The sequence below is a fragment of the Notolabrus celidotus genome, chromosome 15 (genome assembly GCF_009762535.1).
Source record: "Notolabrus celidotus isolate fNotCel1 chromosome 15, fNotCel1.pri, whole genome shotgun sequence".
Lineage (NCBI taxonomy): Eukaryota > Metazoa > Chordata > Actinopteri > Labriformes > Labridae > Notolabrus > Notolabrus celidotus.
The window spans coordinates 2,574,514-2,590,737 of record NC_048286.1 but is presented as its reverse complement, the minus strand read 5'-3'; the positions used below and the strand labels follow the sequence as shown (position 1 = coordinate 2,590,737).

General features: G+C 42.8%; 1 protein-coding gene across 2 annotated transcripts in view; it reads right to left on the bottom strand.

Moving 5' to 3' along the window:
• Positions 1–528: 528 nt before the first annotated feature.
• The window catches only part of LOC117826229 (cadherin-6-like), an 86,793-nt gene continuing 71,097 nt past the window's right edge, over positions 529–16,224 (bottom strand). For both annotated transcript variants that reach the window (XM_034702156.1, XM_034702155.1), the window contains exons 9-11: positions 9,461–9,578; positions 7,993–8,244; positions 529–1,216 (exon numbers count right to left, since the gene is read on the bottom strand). In XM_034702156.1, the coding sequence (XP_034558047.1) occupies positions 669–1,216; positions 7,993–8,244; positions 9,461–9,578 (918 nt within the window). In that variant the 3' untranslated portion in view covers positions 529–668. The remainder of the gene's footprint in view (positions 1,217–7,992; positions 8,245–9,460; positions 9,579–16,224) is intronic.

Sequence of the window (16,224 nt, the reverse complement as noted above, 5' to 3'; positions counted from 1 at the left end):
GGTGTTGTTTGTCTGAGGTGCATCCCCATTGGTTCATGCTGGCTTGTCCCATCACTTTTGGAGTAGCTAGCTTAGCCTTGACTTAAAATAGACGATGAAGCTCGAGTTTGCATTCACCCCAAGTCTAAACCTGCAGGAGAGCTCCGCCTGACTGATGTTATATATTCTTCTGCTTCTTGTATGATCAGTGCAACAAAGACAAGACCTTAAGTGGATTATCAAATTAAATTGACCTCACAACAGGGGACTGGAGCACTTTAACAGAACCATGATCTTCTCCTACACCTAGCTAAATTGTGTCCAGGTCATGGTTCACAGGTCAAGACAAGCATCCTAAGATTAATAAATGTAGACCTAAACCCAGTCAGATCCCAGGTTAGGTCTTGGATCATTTGATGTGGGTAGACATGTGAAGACCTCTAACAGGTAAGCATTTCAGATCCTTGTGCAGCGAGCGAGGGCAGGCCATCGGTCAGTTGGTATCCTTGACTGTCTCATTGAATCAGATTAAAGTTCCCCAGCACGTCCCTTTGTTCGTCAGCGTGTCGTCTGTAATGTTGACTTCCTCATAAAGCTCGTCAGCGACGCTCAGTAAAACTGGGTTTGTGGTCGTAGCTGTCCTCGGCCCTGCAGTGATTCTGTCTCTGTCGTCAAAGTGAGTGTCCCTGTTAGGAGAAGTCACTGTCCTCGGCCCCGTACAGATCAGCTAGTTTCCTGAACCTGGGCCCCCAATCACTCAGGTAGTGGTAGTCCTGCTCGGCCTCAGACGACGCCGAGCCCAGCGAGCTGAGCGACTCTGCCACTGATCCCGCCCCCTCGTAGGCGTAGGTAGCCAGCGAGTCGTAGGGCGGCGCTGTCGGGTTACAGTCGTTCTCCAGCACCCTCTGATTGATGAACTCGCGTACGTCTCCGTTGTCCCGTGTCGCCATGCTCACCGGTGGAATCATGAGGCCGGAGGGGGCCGGGGCAGGGCGGCGATGCGGCGGGTACAGCAGGGTGTCAGAGGGGATGATGTCACGCCTCTGTTTGGTGGACTCCTCCAAAGCAGCGGCAGTGTCTGGGTGTCTCAGGGCTCCGATGTCGAACGCCTGTGTGTCCTCTTCGCCGCCGCCCTCGTCATTGTAGCTGACCACGTTATCCCGGACGTCCTCCTTGGAAATGATGAGCGGTTCCTGCTTCCTCTGGCGTTTCAGAGCCGTGAACAGAACCACGATCACTGCAAGAAGACACAGGCAAAGAATGAGGGATTAAGAATTAGACAGCTCCTCAAGGAAGTACAAAAGTCAGGGTACGGGGGATTGATCAGAATTCAACCAATCATTGCACCCCTTTCACAACCTTGCAGCTTTATTGAATCCCCAAGACTTTTTAGAAAACTTGACCTGTTATCTGTTTTCCCCCACAGGTCTCGACACATAGTCACCAAAGTGACCTCTTTGATATTTTAAATATCACATCCTCAGGTTTGTTATAAGACCATCAGAAGGCATGGCTTACTGTTCCTTTAAGTCTTTGGAGAGCTGCAACTTATTTTGTCTGGCCTCTTCCTGATGCCTTCTGTTGAGTCTAGCGACCAATCAAAGGCTTTGTTCCTAACACTCCACCAATCAGAGTAGAGCTGGGCGATATTGCAAAAGGTGTTATCATGATAACATTTCTCATATCAGTCGATATCGATAATTATCACAGGACATATCAAATCATTATTTCATTTAAATGTAAATTCAGATTTTTGCTCTTGAGTGAAAGAGGAAGAAACCAGACAGTTTGTTAGCTTGTATCTGGATTTAGTTTTCCAGCCCTAAATCAGAGGCTCTGTTACAAACATCATGCAGCATTTATCTCAAAGGACGTCTGTATAGAGAGACAGTAATCACACTGTGTGGTTTTATTAAAGGTGACATATCATGCTATCAGAGGTCCCCAAAACATGTCTTTAAAGTTTATGCTCAAAAAAACACTTTGAAATCAGATTTTGGTCTGCCTGAAAAGTCCTCTTCTTCAGACCTGCTCAGAACACTCTGTTTTCCATCTGACCACGCCCCCTCAGGAAGTGGATGTGCCTCGGCTCTCCAGCACGTTGATCTAATGTTTACATGTTGGCTGAATATACACGGCTGCTCAGAGATCACGTTACTTCAACCCTCTGAATCTGATCCAGAATCTGATCCTGACGGAGAGGCGCCTGCAGCAGGACCTTTCTGAACCATTGGTCACAGATTTAGTGTTTCTTGTTTATTTATCAGTATGTAGACGTGTGTCTTGGTACACAGCTATGTGGCTATGCTAACTAGCGCTAGCACTTATCCATGATAAAAAAAAATCATCCACTAGATCTTCAAATCTGCAGACGTGGGGAGTAAAACCGACCTCTGCCAGAAAGGCAGCAGGACCTTTCTGAAGGTTTGGTCACAGATTCTGTGTTACTTGTTGTTTTATTTGTCAGTATGTCGACGTGTGTCTTGGTACACAGCTACAGCTACAGCTATGAACATGTAGCTATGTGGCTATGCTAATTAGCGCTAGCACTTATCCATGACAAATAAAAATCATCCACTAGATCTTCAAATCTGCAGACGTGGGGAGTAAAACCGACCTTTGTGTTTATGAAGACAGCCTACAACTAGCATGCCTCCCTCCTAAGCTCCTTGTTAGCACACATGTGTGCAGGTAATGAAAAACAGAGGAGAGGTTGAGTTGTATTTTATAGTCTATGGACTGAACAAGCTCCGAGCTCTGACTCCGTGACAGACCGGATATTGTTGTGACGTAACAAAAACACTGAAGTCTGAAACGGCTGGTTTCACACACATTTACAGAAAGGTGGAGAAATCAGAAATGGGGCAGAATGGACTTTTTTCATTCTCGGGGGGTTTGTAGACATGCCAGGGACACATATTTCAGGTAGAGAACCATTAAAAAGTCAATTTTGCATGATATGTCACCTTTAAAGCACAGGACCTGAAATAACTCATGGAACAGCGTGATGTCATAAATGATGTGCAGATTCATCTTTCGGCTTCACTTTGGGGGAGCCGTCACACTGTCCATGCACTCTATGGTTTACATGCTTTTTTCATCTAGTTAAAATAATCTTTTTAGTTTCCATGAGAGAAAAACAAATCAAATGTAAAGATTCAGAGTGTGGAGGTGTGCATCACAGCTGAGCTTGATTCTAAACAAAGTGTGGATGCTTTCTAGCCCAGAGCGAGTGAAACGATGGTCTCAGGCCGACAGAAAGGACAGCAGTCTTTGATTTCAGAGAGAGGATTCATCCACAAGAAATCATGCAGAACATTTGATTGGCTAAGCTCTTAGAGGCCAGTTTGCATTTAAATCAAGTAGGAGCACAGCGGCAACGAGAAAGAGCAGAGGTGGAGCTGGGGTCATTGAACTGAGAGGAGCGATAACGCAAACACAGTTACACTACAAATCACTGCAGCAAATGTCTGCGGGAGAGAGGAGAGCCGTGAGAGAACATCAGATAGTACAGTGAAAGAGAGAGCGAGACAAACATGTCGGGAGAGGAGACCGACTGAGGCAGAGGAGAGCAGAGAAGTATCATGATGTGGAGGTTAAAATGAAGACGGTGCATTCATATGCACAGCTACTAAAACCCCACATCTTAAGGCCCTGTGATTACCACGTTCAGTTTGATCTAACACAGTCTGATCTCTGAGCTGCAGAAGGAGCTTTACCTTCATTCATCTTGTTCTCTAAAGAGACACGTCTGAGTTTAAATGTGCAATCACACATTCCTTAAAAGGCATTGTTCTAAAAGTGCGATCACACCTTCAGAGTGTTCTGTGGCTGTTTGGTGACCAAATACTGCTTTACATGTAACTTTCAGAGGACACATATTTGGCTGTTTAATAAGATGCAGTGTTTCAATGTGCAGCCTGCCTTACGGTCAGGTAACAGGTTCTTCAGGCTCCCTCAAATGGAACCAACAGCAGAGAGGATAAATCACAGCCGAGAGTGCAGACAGGTACATTAAACTCTTCTGCAGTTGATCACATAAAAAAGTTCTTCTGTGCTTGTAACTGTGCAGGATATACTTCCACCAAGTCTTTACAATGGAGCAGGACGCTCTGTCCTCATAAACCGGCCTTGGGAGCTACACTGTGACTTCAGATTGTGTCTTTATGTGGACTACCTGCACATTTAGAACAGACATATAGATGGTGGGGATGAGCCATAAAGAAGTGGCACCGGTTTGTGCCAATCAGCTGTAGTGTGACGCCTGGTTCAGTCTTAGTAATATATACACTACCAGTCAAAAGTTTGGAAACACCTTCTCATTGAAGGGTTTGTATTTATTGTAATGATTGTAAACACTGTAGATTAATACTGAAGACATCAAAACTATGAAAGAACATATATGGAATTATTGAATGCACCAAAAAGTGTTAAACAAAGCAGAATATGTTTTATATTTTAGATTCTGTAAAGTAGCCCCCTTTTTCCTTCATGACAGCTTTGCACACTCTTGGTATTCTCTCAGTCTGCTTCATGAAGTGGTCTCCTGGAATGGTTTCTAATGAACATGAGCCTTGTCAAGAGTTCATTTGTAGAATGACTTGCCTTCTTAATGTGTTTGAGACCATCAGTTGCGTTGTTCAGAGGTAGGGTTAGTACACAATGGATAGTCCTATTTGACTACTGTTGTAATCCAGATTATGGTAAAACCAGATTATTTCATAGTTTTGTTGTCTTCAGTATTAATCTACAATGTTGAAAATAATTAAAGTAAATAAAAACCATTGAATGAGAAGGTGTGTCCAAACTTTTGACTGGTAGTGTATGTGTCCTCATTCTTTGATTGTTTGAAACACGTCAAGCCTTTGGAAAAATAATCAAACAGAGTGCATGAAAGATACTTGCGAGTGAGCCATCCCTATCCCTATCTTTGCAGAGGTTCACACAAGTAGTCGCATTGAAATTTCAGACCATGCTTTGCAGCCTGGCTTTCAAAAATGATGTTTTTCACAATAAGGCTCCAAAATAGCACAAATTAGACCTGTTAGTTTAACCCCGCGTGGGCTGAATAATAACGTCTGTACCTGCTATGAAGAGTTTGGTTTCCATCAACTATAAAGTGAGCAGCGTCCTATACACCAGTGTGACCATTACACCGCTATACAATGCAGAGAGGTATTATGTAGTGGAATAGTATTTTAGCAAGCAAGCATCCACTTCAATGTCCAAAGCATGCTGGGTACTTGTGGGGCAAGTCCGTCTAGCGCTGCCACCTTTTAACCTTTACTTCCCCCTTGCTCATAATGATACCGGCCTGTCCGTCTGCTTCTATGGTGTCATCTGTGATGAATGGCATTCGTATTTCTTTAACTGCCCTCTACTGGTCTGGTGGTGTAGTGCATTTACATCTTTTTCTCCTCCATACGTCACTGGCCTGATTTGCACAATCTACCCGGGACTTCAGCCAGCAGTTGAAACGCAGACAACAATGGGGGCACAGGAACCTTTTAGATCAGGGGGAAGGAGTTCAGGGGGCTAAAAGACCCCGGAACTCTTGATCCAAATGCACCTTCGGATGTCACCTTTTTTCAATGAAATATTTTGAACATCACAGCTTTTTTTTGACTTTGCTGTTACTGTGACTGCTTTGACACTGAGCAGATTAATGCTGAACTTCTCCTGTAAAAAGTTGAATTTGAAGAAACTTCTGTCAGTTTAAATTACTGCACAAACTGTGGATGTGCTGCAGCATTTAGTGTGTCGTTGTTACACAGACCGACTGTCTCTCAGCACACCCAGTGTCCCTTGTGTGTGTCCACTAAGTCTGCAATGACTGCACTCTCACAGCCATAAATATGTATTCTTTTTCCCAGCAGCCCACTGGACTGTGACCACCGCCTGAATAAGAGGATAAGTGGGGATGTGGCTGCAGATGAGATGCATTCATTTCCATACGGGCTGTGATTGTGACAAGCAGCAGAGTGTCTGAACCAACATGGTCTTACTTTACAGAAAATGAGAAAGCATCATCATACATGCTTTGTACCTTCCTGCCATCATCACACTGCTGCTGTCTTTATCAGTTTATTATAATTCTGACAGCTCCAGAAACAGCACCAAGTGGATCTTTACACATGTAAACCCCATAAATCTGCTGTTTCAATAAGACATATTACCATACAAATACAGTCCATTCACCAACATCTACCTCTCTGTGTAGTGCTGTCTGTGTGGAGCATGTGGAAGAGCTGCAACATAACACTAATGTCACATCATTATTATATAATGATTCCTATGGAGCAGAGGTGAACCACCAGGGCCGTCCTGGCTCTTAGAGAGGCTTTCAGTAATATATATAAAAAGTCATTTTGTTTTATTACTTCATGTATGATTCATAATTAGGCAACACACTCCTAAAACCTGCCTTTTCAGTTTGTGTTGGAATGTGAAGGGTTAAATAAACGAAGCCAGATTGTCAGCAAATCAGAAAATTCCTTCCCTGCTGTTGCTGGGAAGAAAATTGATGCTTTCAGCTCAGTGATCAAACTATTGAGAACTTTGTGGCAGAAGTTCAAAGAGGAAAGAATCTCAGGGTTGAGGGATCACATCGTCCCTCTCAGAGAGTCAGAAGGCGTTTTTCAACCAGAGGAACTTTTTTTTTTCCAAAGAAGAAGCTGTGATTCTCTTGTTTTTTCTCAGGAGTGTGTTGATGGTCTTACTGTAAATGTGTTTCCTTGTGTTTTTAAAGGCATGCGGCGTATTTCCATACATAAATCAAACAGGCATTTCTGCCTTTTGCATGCATGAAGTTCACAGTAAAATTATTCTATAAAACACATTACCATCAGCAGAGGCAAGCAGTCAAAGGCGCTTTTTGACCAGAGGAACTTTGCCCCGTAACTAGCAACTTTACCCTTGAACTTTGGGGGGGTAGTACTTTTCAAAAATGCCGAACGTGTCTGATTGGTAGATTAACCTCAGTGTTTTTATTCCGCCCTCCGTCCACAATAACATCACACACATCTGTGATTCACTTGATTTCTCTTTCTTTCATTAGTTTTGATTTGTTCTATCTTTTTTGTATGTGTGTGTACTTTTCAAAAGAAGAAGCTGTGATTCTCTTGATTTAGCAGCTTGTAACAGTAGTCTTCTCTCAGCCCACCGTGAATGCGTCTCTCCCGGTGTTCCGGTTTTAAAAGTGACCCTGTAAACTGGAGACCTTCAGCTGAACGTGTCAGTGTTTGTGGAGTTTACACAGCTGTTGAAACACAGAGGGAGTTCCTGGGAATGCAAACTAGTTTCGTTTTTATTAAGATTTCAAAATATCCTCATCAGATATTTAATGATCGTCTAAAGACGTTTATGAGGGATGCATCTGGCTGAGAGTCTCCAGTTAACAGGGTCGCTGTTTAAACCAAAACACCGGCCGATCTCTGCCACGGCTTTTTGAGTTCAAAAGGATTTTAAAGCCGTGTTGAAACGTCTTTGCTACTCGCGCTTATCTCCTCTCACGTGTTGATTCAGTGAATCCATCTGTGATGAAATATAGCACCATCTAAAACAGAGCCAGCTGAGTCTCTTCATGCTAACAGGCTAACTGTTGTGTTGCTCATAATGATACCTGCCTGTCCGTCTGCTTCTATGGTGTCATCTGTGATGAATGGCATTCCTCTTTGTTTTACTGCCCTCTACTGGTCTGGTGGTGTCGTGCATTTACTTTTTTTTTCTCCATACATCACTGGCCTGATTTTAATTCCTGGGAAAGTAGTTCTGGGGGCTAAAAGACCCCAGACCTCCTGGTCAAAATGTACCTCGCGGGCCTGAGTAATATCTTTAAAAAGCCTGATGGATGCTTTTATTATTTACTTTGAACTTCTGTTCACTTTGTTTCAGATCTGATGTTTAAACAGATATCATATAACATTTGCCTGACTGAACACTGAACCAGACACATTCTGGATCCCTCTGCTGTGTAACCCCACGTGGTTCATGGTGGTATAGATGAATACTCACTCAGCAGTATGATGGCACACAGCAGGATGGCGATGAGAGCGCCGGTGCTCAGTCCAGGTGAGCTGCTCAGAGCCTCGGCGTTACACACTTCCATGTTGCCCTCTCGGTCACAGGTGCACACGCGCACGGTCAAGGTACCCGTGCTGCTCTGCATGGGGTAGTCTCCATCGTTGATCACCACGGGTACCAGGTACACACTCTGGTGGAGGCGGCTGTAGCTGGCTCGACGTGTCAGGATGCCCGCGGTGTTATCTGAGCGGAGGAGAGGACATTTAGTTCACAGCCTGTTTTTGATAAACAAACAAGCAGCCCAATCAACGTCACAGTTACTGTTTATTACTGAAGCACCAGGCCTATTACACTGATGTTACTCTCTTCTCAAGCTCCGCCAGCTAATCCAAACAGGGCCATCAAATGGATTATCCTTGAAAAGCTCTTCAAACAACACAAATAGTCTCTGACATTATTATGTGTCACCAATTTATTTGGTTTTGACCCAGCGCAACTATTCAGTTATCATTTCTTCTTGATTTGAAGTCACATCCAAATCAGGACCGATCAGGGACCGGTACAGGACCTGGTGTCATCTCAAGTCAGGCCAAATATTCATCAAAGACAAGAGTTCATTTTGTGGAGGTTTGATTTGTACAATAATTTCAAAATGGGAAATCCAATCCACTTTATTTATAGAGCACAATTAAAAAAAGCAATCCAGTTTAGCAAAGTGATGCATAGTGAGGTAAATTAAGTTAAATCACACAGAACATAAAACACTGTTAGAAAATAAAATAGAATGAAATAAAATAATCATAATAATAAAAAAACATAAAACACTTTAAAAAATAGTTTTAAAAGAATTAAAGTAAAATAAAAAATAAAATAAAATAAAATAAAAAAATAGTAAGAGCAAATAAAATAAAAGACCAGACAGAGACAGAGACCACACACTCTCATGCTGGGTTAAAAGACAAGGAGTAAAAATAGGTTTTAAGACAGGATTTAAAAGTTGTTAATGTTGGGGACAATCGTTCCACTGTTTGGGGGCCACTGCTGAGAAGGCACGGTAACCCCTGGTTTTCAGCCTGGTCTTAGGGACCACAAGAAGCTGCTGACCAGTAGACCTCAAAGACCTTGTGGGGGTGTAGCTTTGCAGGAAGTCAGAACTATACCGTGGAGCTACTCCATTTAAAGATTTAAAAACAACGGATAAAATCTTAACATGAATCCTAGAATGAACAGGGAGCCAGTGGAGGGAGGCAGGATGGGGGTAATGTGCTCTCCCTTACAGGTGCCGTTAAAAGTCGAGCAGCAGCATTTTGGACTAACTGTGAAAGTTTAATATCTTCAAAAATAATTTGCGAAGCCCTTTAAACCGAGCTGATTGATTGATGGTGTAGAAATGAATCATGTTTTGTATTGAATAGACTGAAGCCTCCACCTGTGCTCAGTCAGGGTCGGGGAGTCTTACCTCCGTTGTCTCTGACGGTGAAGTTGCTGCGCTGCACCCCCTCAGTGGCCAGGCTGAAGAAGAACTTGTGTCCTGATGAAGGCTCGTCTGCATCCACAGCACTCACAGTCTGGATTCTCTGTGAGACACACACACATCATATTTAGACTGGATCCTCATGTCAAGGTGTTATGTTATTTTTTCATCTCTCCAAGAACTTTTATGGTGTCAGGGTTTTTTTTTCCCTTATCCATCACATGACTTGAACACTTGAACGTAAAATGAAAAAGTTGTGAACCTGTTCGATCGACAATGAAGGGTACTGAAGATGATTTTAATCCCAACATCTCATTTGAATCTCTTCACACATGAAGAACAGACCACACTCAGTCAGCTGTGGTGGCTGTCGAATTGTGGTGGACAAATGTTTGCACCTCAGATTCATTTCTTTCCTAACAAAGTCAACCTTGTTAAGTCAGGATTAATCATCTCTCTGAACCCCTGAGTGATGCTTGATTAAAGCTTATTTTATTATAAATTGAGGGCATAACTCATTAAGGATCAGTGAGGGATGCTCTCTAACCCTCTGGTTACGTTGCGGGTCAAATTGACCCATTTTTAATTAAAAAAATTGTTGAAAGTATTTTTTTGGTATTAAACTTATTCTGCTAGGCTTACTGCGTAATCAACATATAAAGTGGAAATGGTTCTTTTCACATATTGCATCCTGCATCTTTATATTAAATCAATAATGTTCAGGGGTCAATTTGACCCGGCAGTCAAAGTGGAGGCTTAAAGGGGTCAGAAGTTTCAAACACTACTGGTTTCTGCAACTCTGTCCATTTGAGGCAATATATGCCCTCCAAACCTGCTAAATACAGCCTAAAAACCTGGGCAGCATGTGACAGAAGAGGTGTCTCATGAATTTATCAACATCACTTCATAAAAAGAAAAAAAAATTAAAATACCAAATAAAATACACAAAAAATCCATGTCATGTAAAACTATTGTATTTATATTTAGGTCGTTCCAATGAACATTTAAAAAAGTTTTAACATGAATTTTCATGAAAAACGACCATGATCCATGAATCCATTGAACCATGATCTATGAGAATTAAAGAAAATCCATCCATTCATCCATTATCTTGACCGCTTATCCTGTTAGGGGTCACGGGGGGGCTGGAGCCAATCCCAGCTGGCTTCAGGCGGAAGGCAGGGTACACCCTGGACAGGTCGCCAACCTATCACAGGGCAACCATGGAGAGACAGACAACCATTCACGCACACACTCACACCTAAGGGCAATTTAGAGTGACCAGTCAACCTGGTGAGCATGTTTTTGGACTGTGGGAGGAAGCCAGAATACCCGGAGAGAACCCATGCATGCACGGGGAGAACATGCAAACTCCACACAGAAAGGCACCCGCCCGACCAGAGACTTGAACCAGGAACTTTCTCCCTGTGAGGCAACAGCGCCACCCACTGCACCAATTTTGGATAATGAAATATGCCCGGGTCAAGCTGATCCAGGAACATTATTGCTGTTCCTGAGAAATGAGCATAACAGGAGGGTTAAAGTTAAACTAGAGTATTTCTTTAGTTATTAGGTAAACAAAGTTGAAAGTCCTTTTTTCAAATGTCTCAAACCTTGTTTTTATCAGAAATATTCCCACTGAGATATACTAATCTCTTTTCTGAGACAGCAGCATTAAAGGTGACATATCATGCTTTTTTCATCAATATATATTGGTATAAGAGGTCCCCAAAACATGTCTTTAAAGTTTATGCTCAAAAAAACTATTTGAAATCAGGTTTTGGCATGCCTGAAAAACCCTCTACTTCAGCCCTCCTCAGAACGGTCGGTTTTCTCTCTGACCACGCCCCCTCAGGAAGTGGATGTGCCCTCGGCTCTCCGGCACGTTGATCTAATGTTTACATGTTGGCTGAATATACACGGCTGCTCACAGACCCGCGTTACTTCAACCCTCTGAATCTGATCCAGAATCTGATCCTGACGGAGAGGCTCCTGCAGCAGGACCTTTCTGAAGGATTGGTCACAGATTTAGTGTTTCTTGTTGTTTTATTTATCAGTATGTCGACGTGTGTCTTGGTACACAGCTACGAACATGTAGCTATGTGGCTATGCTAACTAGCGCTAGCACTTATCCATGATAAATTAAAATCATCCACTAGATCTTCAAATCTGCAGACGTGGGGAGTAAAACCGACCTCTACAGCAGGACCTTTCTGAACCATTGGTCACAGATTCTGTGTTACTTGTTGTTTTATTTATCAGTATGTAGACGTGTGTCTTGATACACAGCTACTAACATGTAGCTATGTAGCTATGCTAACTAGCGCTAGCACTTTTCCATGACAAATAAAAATCATCCACTAGATCTTCTAATCTGCAGACGTGGGGAGTCAAACCGACCTTTGTGTTTATTAAGACAGCCTACAACTAGCATGCCTCCCTCCTAAGCTCCTTGTTAGCACACGTGTGCAGGGAATGAAAAACGGAGGAGGGGTTGAGTTGTATTTTATACAGTCTATGGGCTGAACAAGCTCCAAGCTCTGACTCCATGACAGACCGGATGGCGTTGTGACGTAACGAAAACATGGAAGTCTGAAACGGCTGGTTTCACACACATTTACAGAAAGGTGGAGAAATCAGAACAGGGGCAGAATGGATTTTTTTCATTCTCGGGGGGTTTGTAGACAGGGACACATATTTCAGGTAGAGAACCATTAAAAAGTCCATTTTGCATGATATGTCACCTTTAAAGTTTCACACAAAGAATAAAACACACCATAACAAGCAACCATCCAACAATCAATACATTACCAGCCTTCAGCAGTAAAACATGTGCACACACTGGTCACATGATCCTTAATCCTAGTTTTAAAACCCTCCAGACTAACACAATAATCCAGTCTTTGGTGACCTTGTAGCTCAGAAACATTCAGAGCACTTTTACCAAACACAGAGCGAGTCTAAGGAATGACAGAGTTTGTCCCTGAGAGCAAAGGTAGCAGTTTGAGGAGTCAGTGAAGAACAAACTTTAAACACATGACATATTTCGTTATTTTGACAGCTGATGTGCTGATGTGATGCTGATAAAAACTCTGTTAATCAACACTCTCCGTGTCATCGTGTTTATCATGAGACTGTTTTACACAGCTATCAGTTGCAGGAGCTGTTTTCTTATTTCTTTATCTCACCTCGTCTCTAAGAAAAGTTACACAACACGCTGCTGCTGGAGAAGGTGTGAGGAGTGTGACGGGTGGACTCTGCTACACGCTGTGTTTATCTCTACATGACCACGATAACGAGGATTTGGATCCCACCGTGTGTACGTAGTTTATGTGCGTTTTCATGCATTGAGTGTAAACCTATCGTCACTGCTGGATTTCACTGCAGCTGACTGAACTCAGGCTGTGCACAGCAGCTCTTCTCTCTATGCTATAAACCTTTACAGGTAAAGTTCAGAGGAACAAAGGAGAGAGCTGAACCTCTGAGGAAGCTCTTTAAGAGGAGACAAAGGATCTCAGCGGGACCTCGATGAGCTGAAAAGTGTTGAAACCTTGAATTCAGTGTGGACGAGTCGATGCTGCAGTCATGAGATTAAATCCTGAGTTTCACACTGATGCTATTGAAAACTGTTTCAACCTTTTTATATAAAACATATCACTGAAACAGGAAATGTTAAATAATAATGTTAATCATGTTTAAAGATGGAGGAGGTCTCTGATTTGGAAATTAAAGGTGACATATCATGCAAAATGGACTTTTTAATGGTTCTCTACCTGAAATATGTTTCCCTGGCATGTCTACAAACCCCCCGAGAATGAAAAAAACCCATTCTGCCCCTGTTCTGATTTCTCCACCTTTCTGTAAATGTGTGTGAAACGAGCCGTTTCAGACTTCAGTGTTTTTGTTACGTAACAACAATATCCGGTCTGTCACGGAGTCAGAGCTCGGAGCTTGTTCAGCCCATAGACTGTATAAAATACAACTCAACTCCTCCTCTGTTTTTCATTCCCTGCACACATGTGTGCTAACAAGGAGCTTAGGAGGGAGGCATGCTAGTTGTAGGCTGTCTTAATAAACACAAAGGTCGGTTTTACTCCCCACGTCTGCAGATTTGAAGATCTAGTGGATGATTTTTATTTGTCATGGATAAGTGCTAGAGCTAGTTAGCATAGCTACATAGCTACATGTCGTTGCTGTAGCTGTAGCTGTGTACCAAGACACACGTCTCCATACTGACAAATAAAACAACAAGTAACACAGAATCTCAATCAATCCATCAATCAATCTTTACTTGCATAGCGCCAAATCACAACAAACGTTATCTCAAGACTCTTTTACAAACATAGGAGGTCTAGACCACACTATGTCAAATTATGAACAGAGACCCAACACCAAGACAGGATAAGACTCAGTCTGACCCCACCTTAATCCATCATGAGCATTGCACATCGCAGTATTTAGCTAGTTACAGTGGTGAGGAAAAACTTCCTTTTAACAGGCAGAAACCTCAGGCAGAACCAGACTCATGTTAGACAGCCATCATGCCTCGAATGAGTTGGGTCTGGAAAGACAGATAGAGGGGAGTAAGAGAGAGAGGTGAATCTGTGACCAATCCTTCAGAAAGGTCCTGCTGCCTTTCTGGTAGAGGTCGGTTTTACTCCCCACGTCTGCAGATTTGAAGATCTAGTGGATGATTTTTATTTGTCATGGAAAAGTGCTAGCGCTAGTTAGCATAGCCACATAGCTACATGCTCGTAGCTGTGTAACAAGACACACGTCTACATACTGACAAATAAAACAACAAGAAACACTAAATCTGTGACCAATCCTTCAGAAAGGTCCTGCTACAGGCGCCTCTCCGTCAGGATCAGATTCTGGATCAGATTCAGAGGGTTGAAGTAAAGCGGGTCTGTGAGCAGCCGTGTATATTCAGCCAACATGTAAACATTAGATCAACGTGCCGGACAGCCGAGGGCACATCCACTTCCTGAGGGGGCGTGGTCAGAGAGAAAACCGACCGTTCTGAGGAGGGCTGAAGAAGAGGGTTTTTCAGGCAGACCAAAATCTGATTTCAAAGTGTTTTTTTGAGCATAAACTTTAACGACATGTTTTGGGGATCTCTTAGACCAATATATGTTGATGAAAAAAGCCTGATATGTCCCCTTTAAGTCATGTGATTAACGATAATAAAAATATGAGAATGATTTACTTATTTAGTTTAAAGGTTGGCAGATATGTGTTCAATGTTGATGATTAATGACGTCACCTGAAACAATCACACTGTGCTGCCAGTGCCTACATGTCCCAGGATGCATTGCAGCGTCTGACTTGCACTGTCTCCTCGTCCATGTTATGCTCCGCACTCTGGATGCTATTGTCTCTGTTTTGTTGTAGGTTTAAAGCTGAATGAATCCGCCGCTCTTTCAGGACTCTTTAGTTTTCAAATGACACGAAGAACATCTGCAACAACAGCAGCATTGTTTATCTTACATGCTTAACTCTAAGAGCAACAGGAGGGTTTAAAATGACTGATCCCTCCTGAGGAAGTCAACGCTCGGACCAACAAAGAATGATTGCTGGGAAAGTAGGTCACAAGAGCTCTGCTCATGACTGCTATTCAACCGTCACGACCCACACAGACTGTTTTTTTCTAGCTCTGTCCACCAGACAGTTCAGACCTCGAGAGACCTCCAGGGGGGAGACTTGTTCTTTCTTCGTTTGGATCCAGACTGGGATCACCATGATCTGGGTGACTGAGACTGGTAGAAGCGAGAGGAGACACACTACCTGTCACCTGTCTCATTCATTTTCCTGTTGCTTACAGGTTTGTACGTCAAAATCACACACAGATCGTCCCTATCATTTCAATGTTGTGTAGAAGCTAACGCCATCCAATAGCATTTATATAAGGGTGTATACTTTGTTTACTTCAAAGTTTGTACTGAAGCCACAATGCTAATGTGGGCTAGCTTGCACAGTGGTCATTAGTCATGGGCGACACCTTCCTCTAAGCTCTTTAGTTTATTTAGTAAGGCTCCTGCACATCTCTGAAAGTCATTGTAAGTTCATAGACGTGGTTTGTTATCATGTTTTGTACTTAGTTTAAGTTTTAAGATTCAGTCTTAGTCTTTATATGAAAATACCCGTTACTTTTAGTCACATTTTAGTCTTTTCAGCCCTTTATAGTTTTAGTCAACCACAACTCAAAACATTTTAGTCTTTGATTTTTACCAGAACATCTTCACTCTTTAAATAAATAATGTAGTCCATCAGATATAGGCAGGGCTCTCAAGTCTCACACATTTTAACCTGTTCACATCAAGCGTGCCGGATACGGCCCTGGTGGTGAGGCTTTCAGCAGTGTGACTGCCCCCTGGTGGCTGGCTGCAGTATAGGTCAAAACATCCGTCTCCCCCATTCATTTGAATGGGGGAGCAGTCAAACTTTAAAAAATAAATACATGTCGTACGAATGTTTCTCACATCCGTATGCTGTGGTGATATGTAGTTAGCATTTGACTGTTTTGTGTTCAAGGCCTCTTTTTCCTGAAAAGTTTCTTTTTCGTTAGTTATTAGAGTTTAAAAAACGGGGTTTTACTTCCGGGTTTCCTTTGATTCACAGCCGCCGTAGAGTGAAACTTCAAACGACACACAGCGTCTTGTGACGTCACGCTGTAGGGCGGAGCTTATTACAAAGGCTTCACAGGCTCTGGCTGCACAATGGCAGCGCCCAGGAGAGGGATTTTTTGG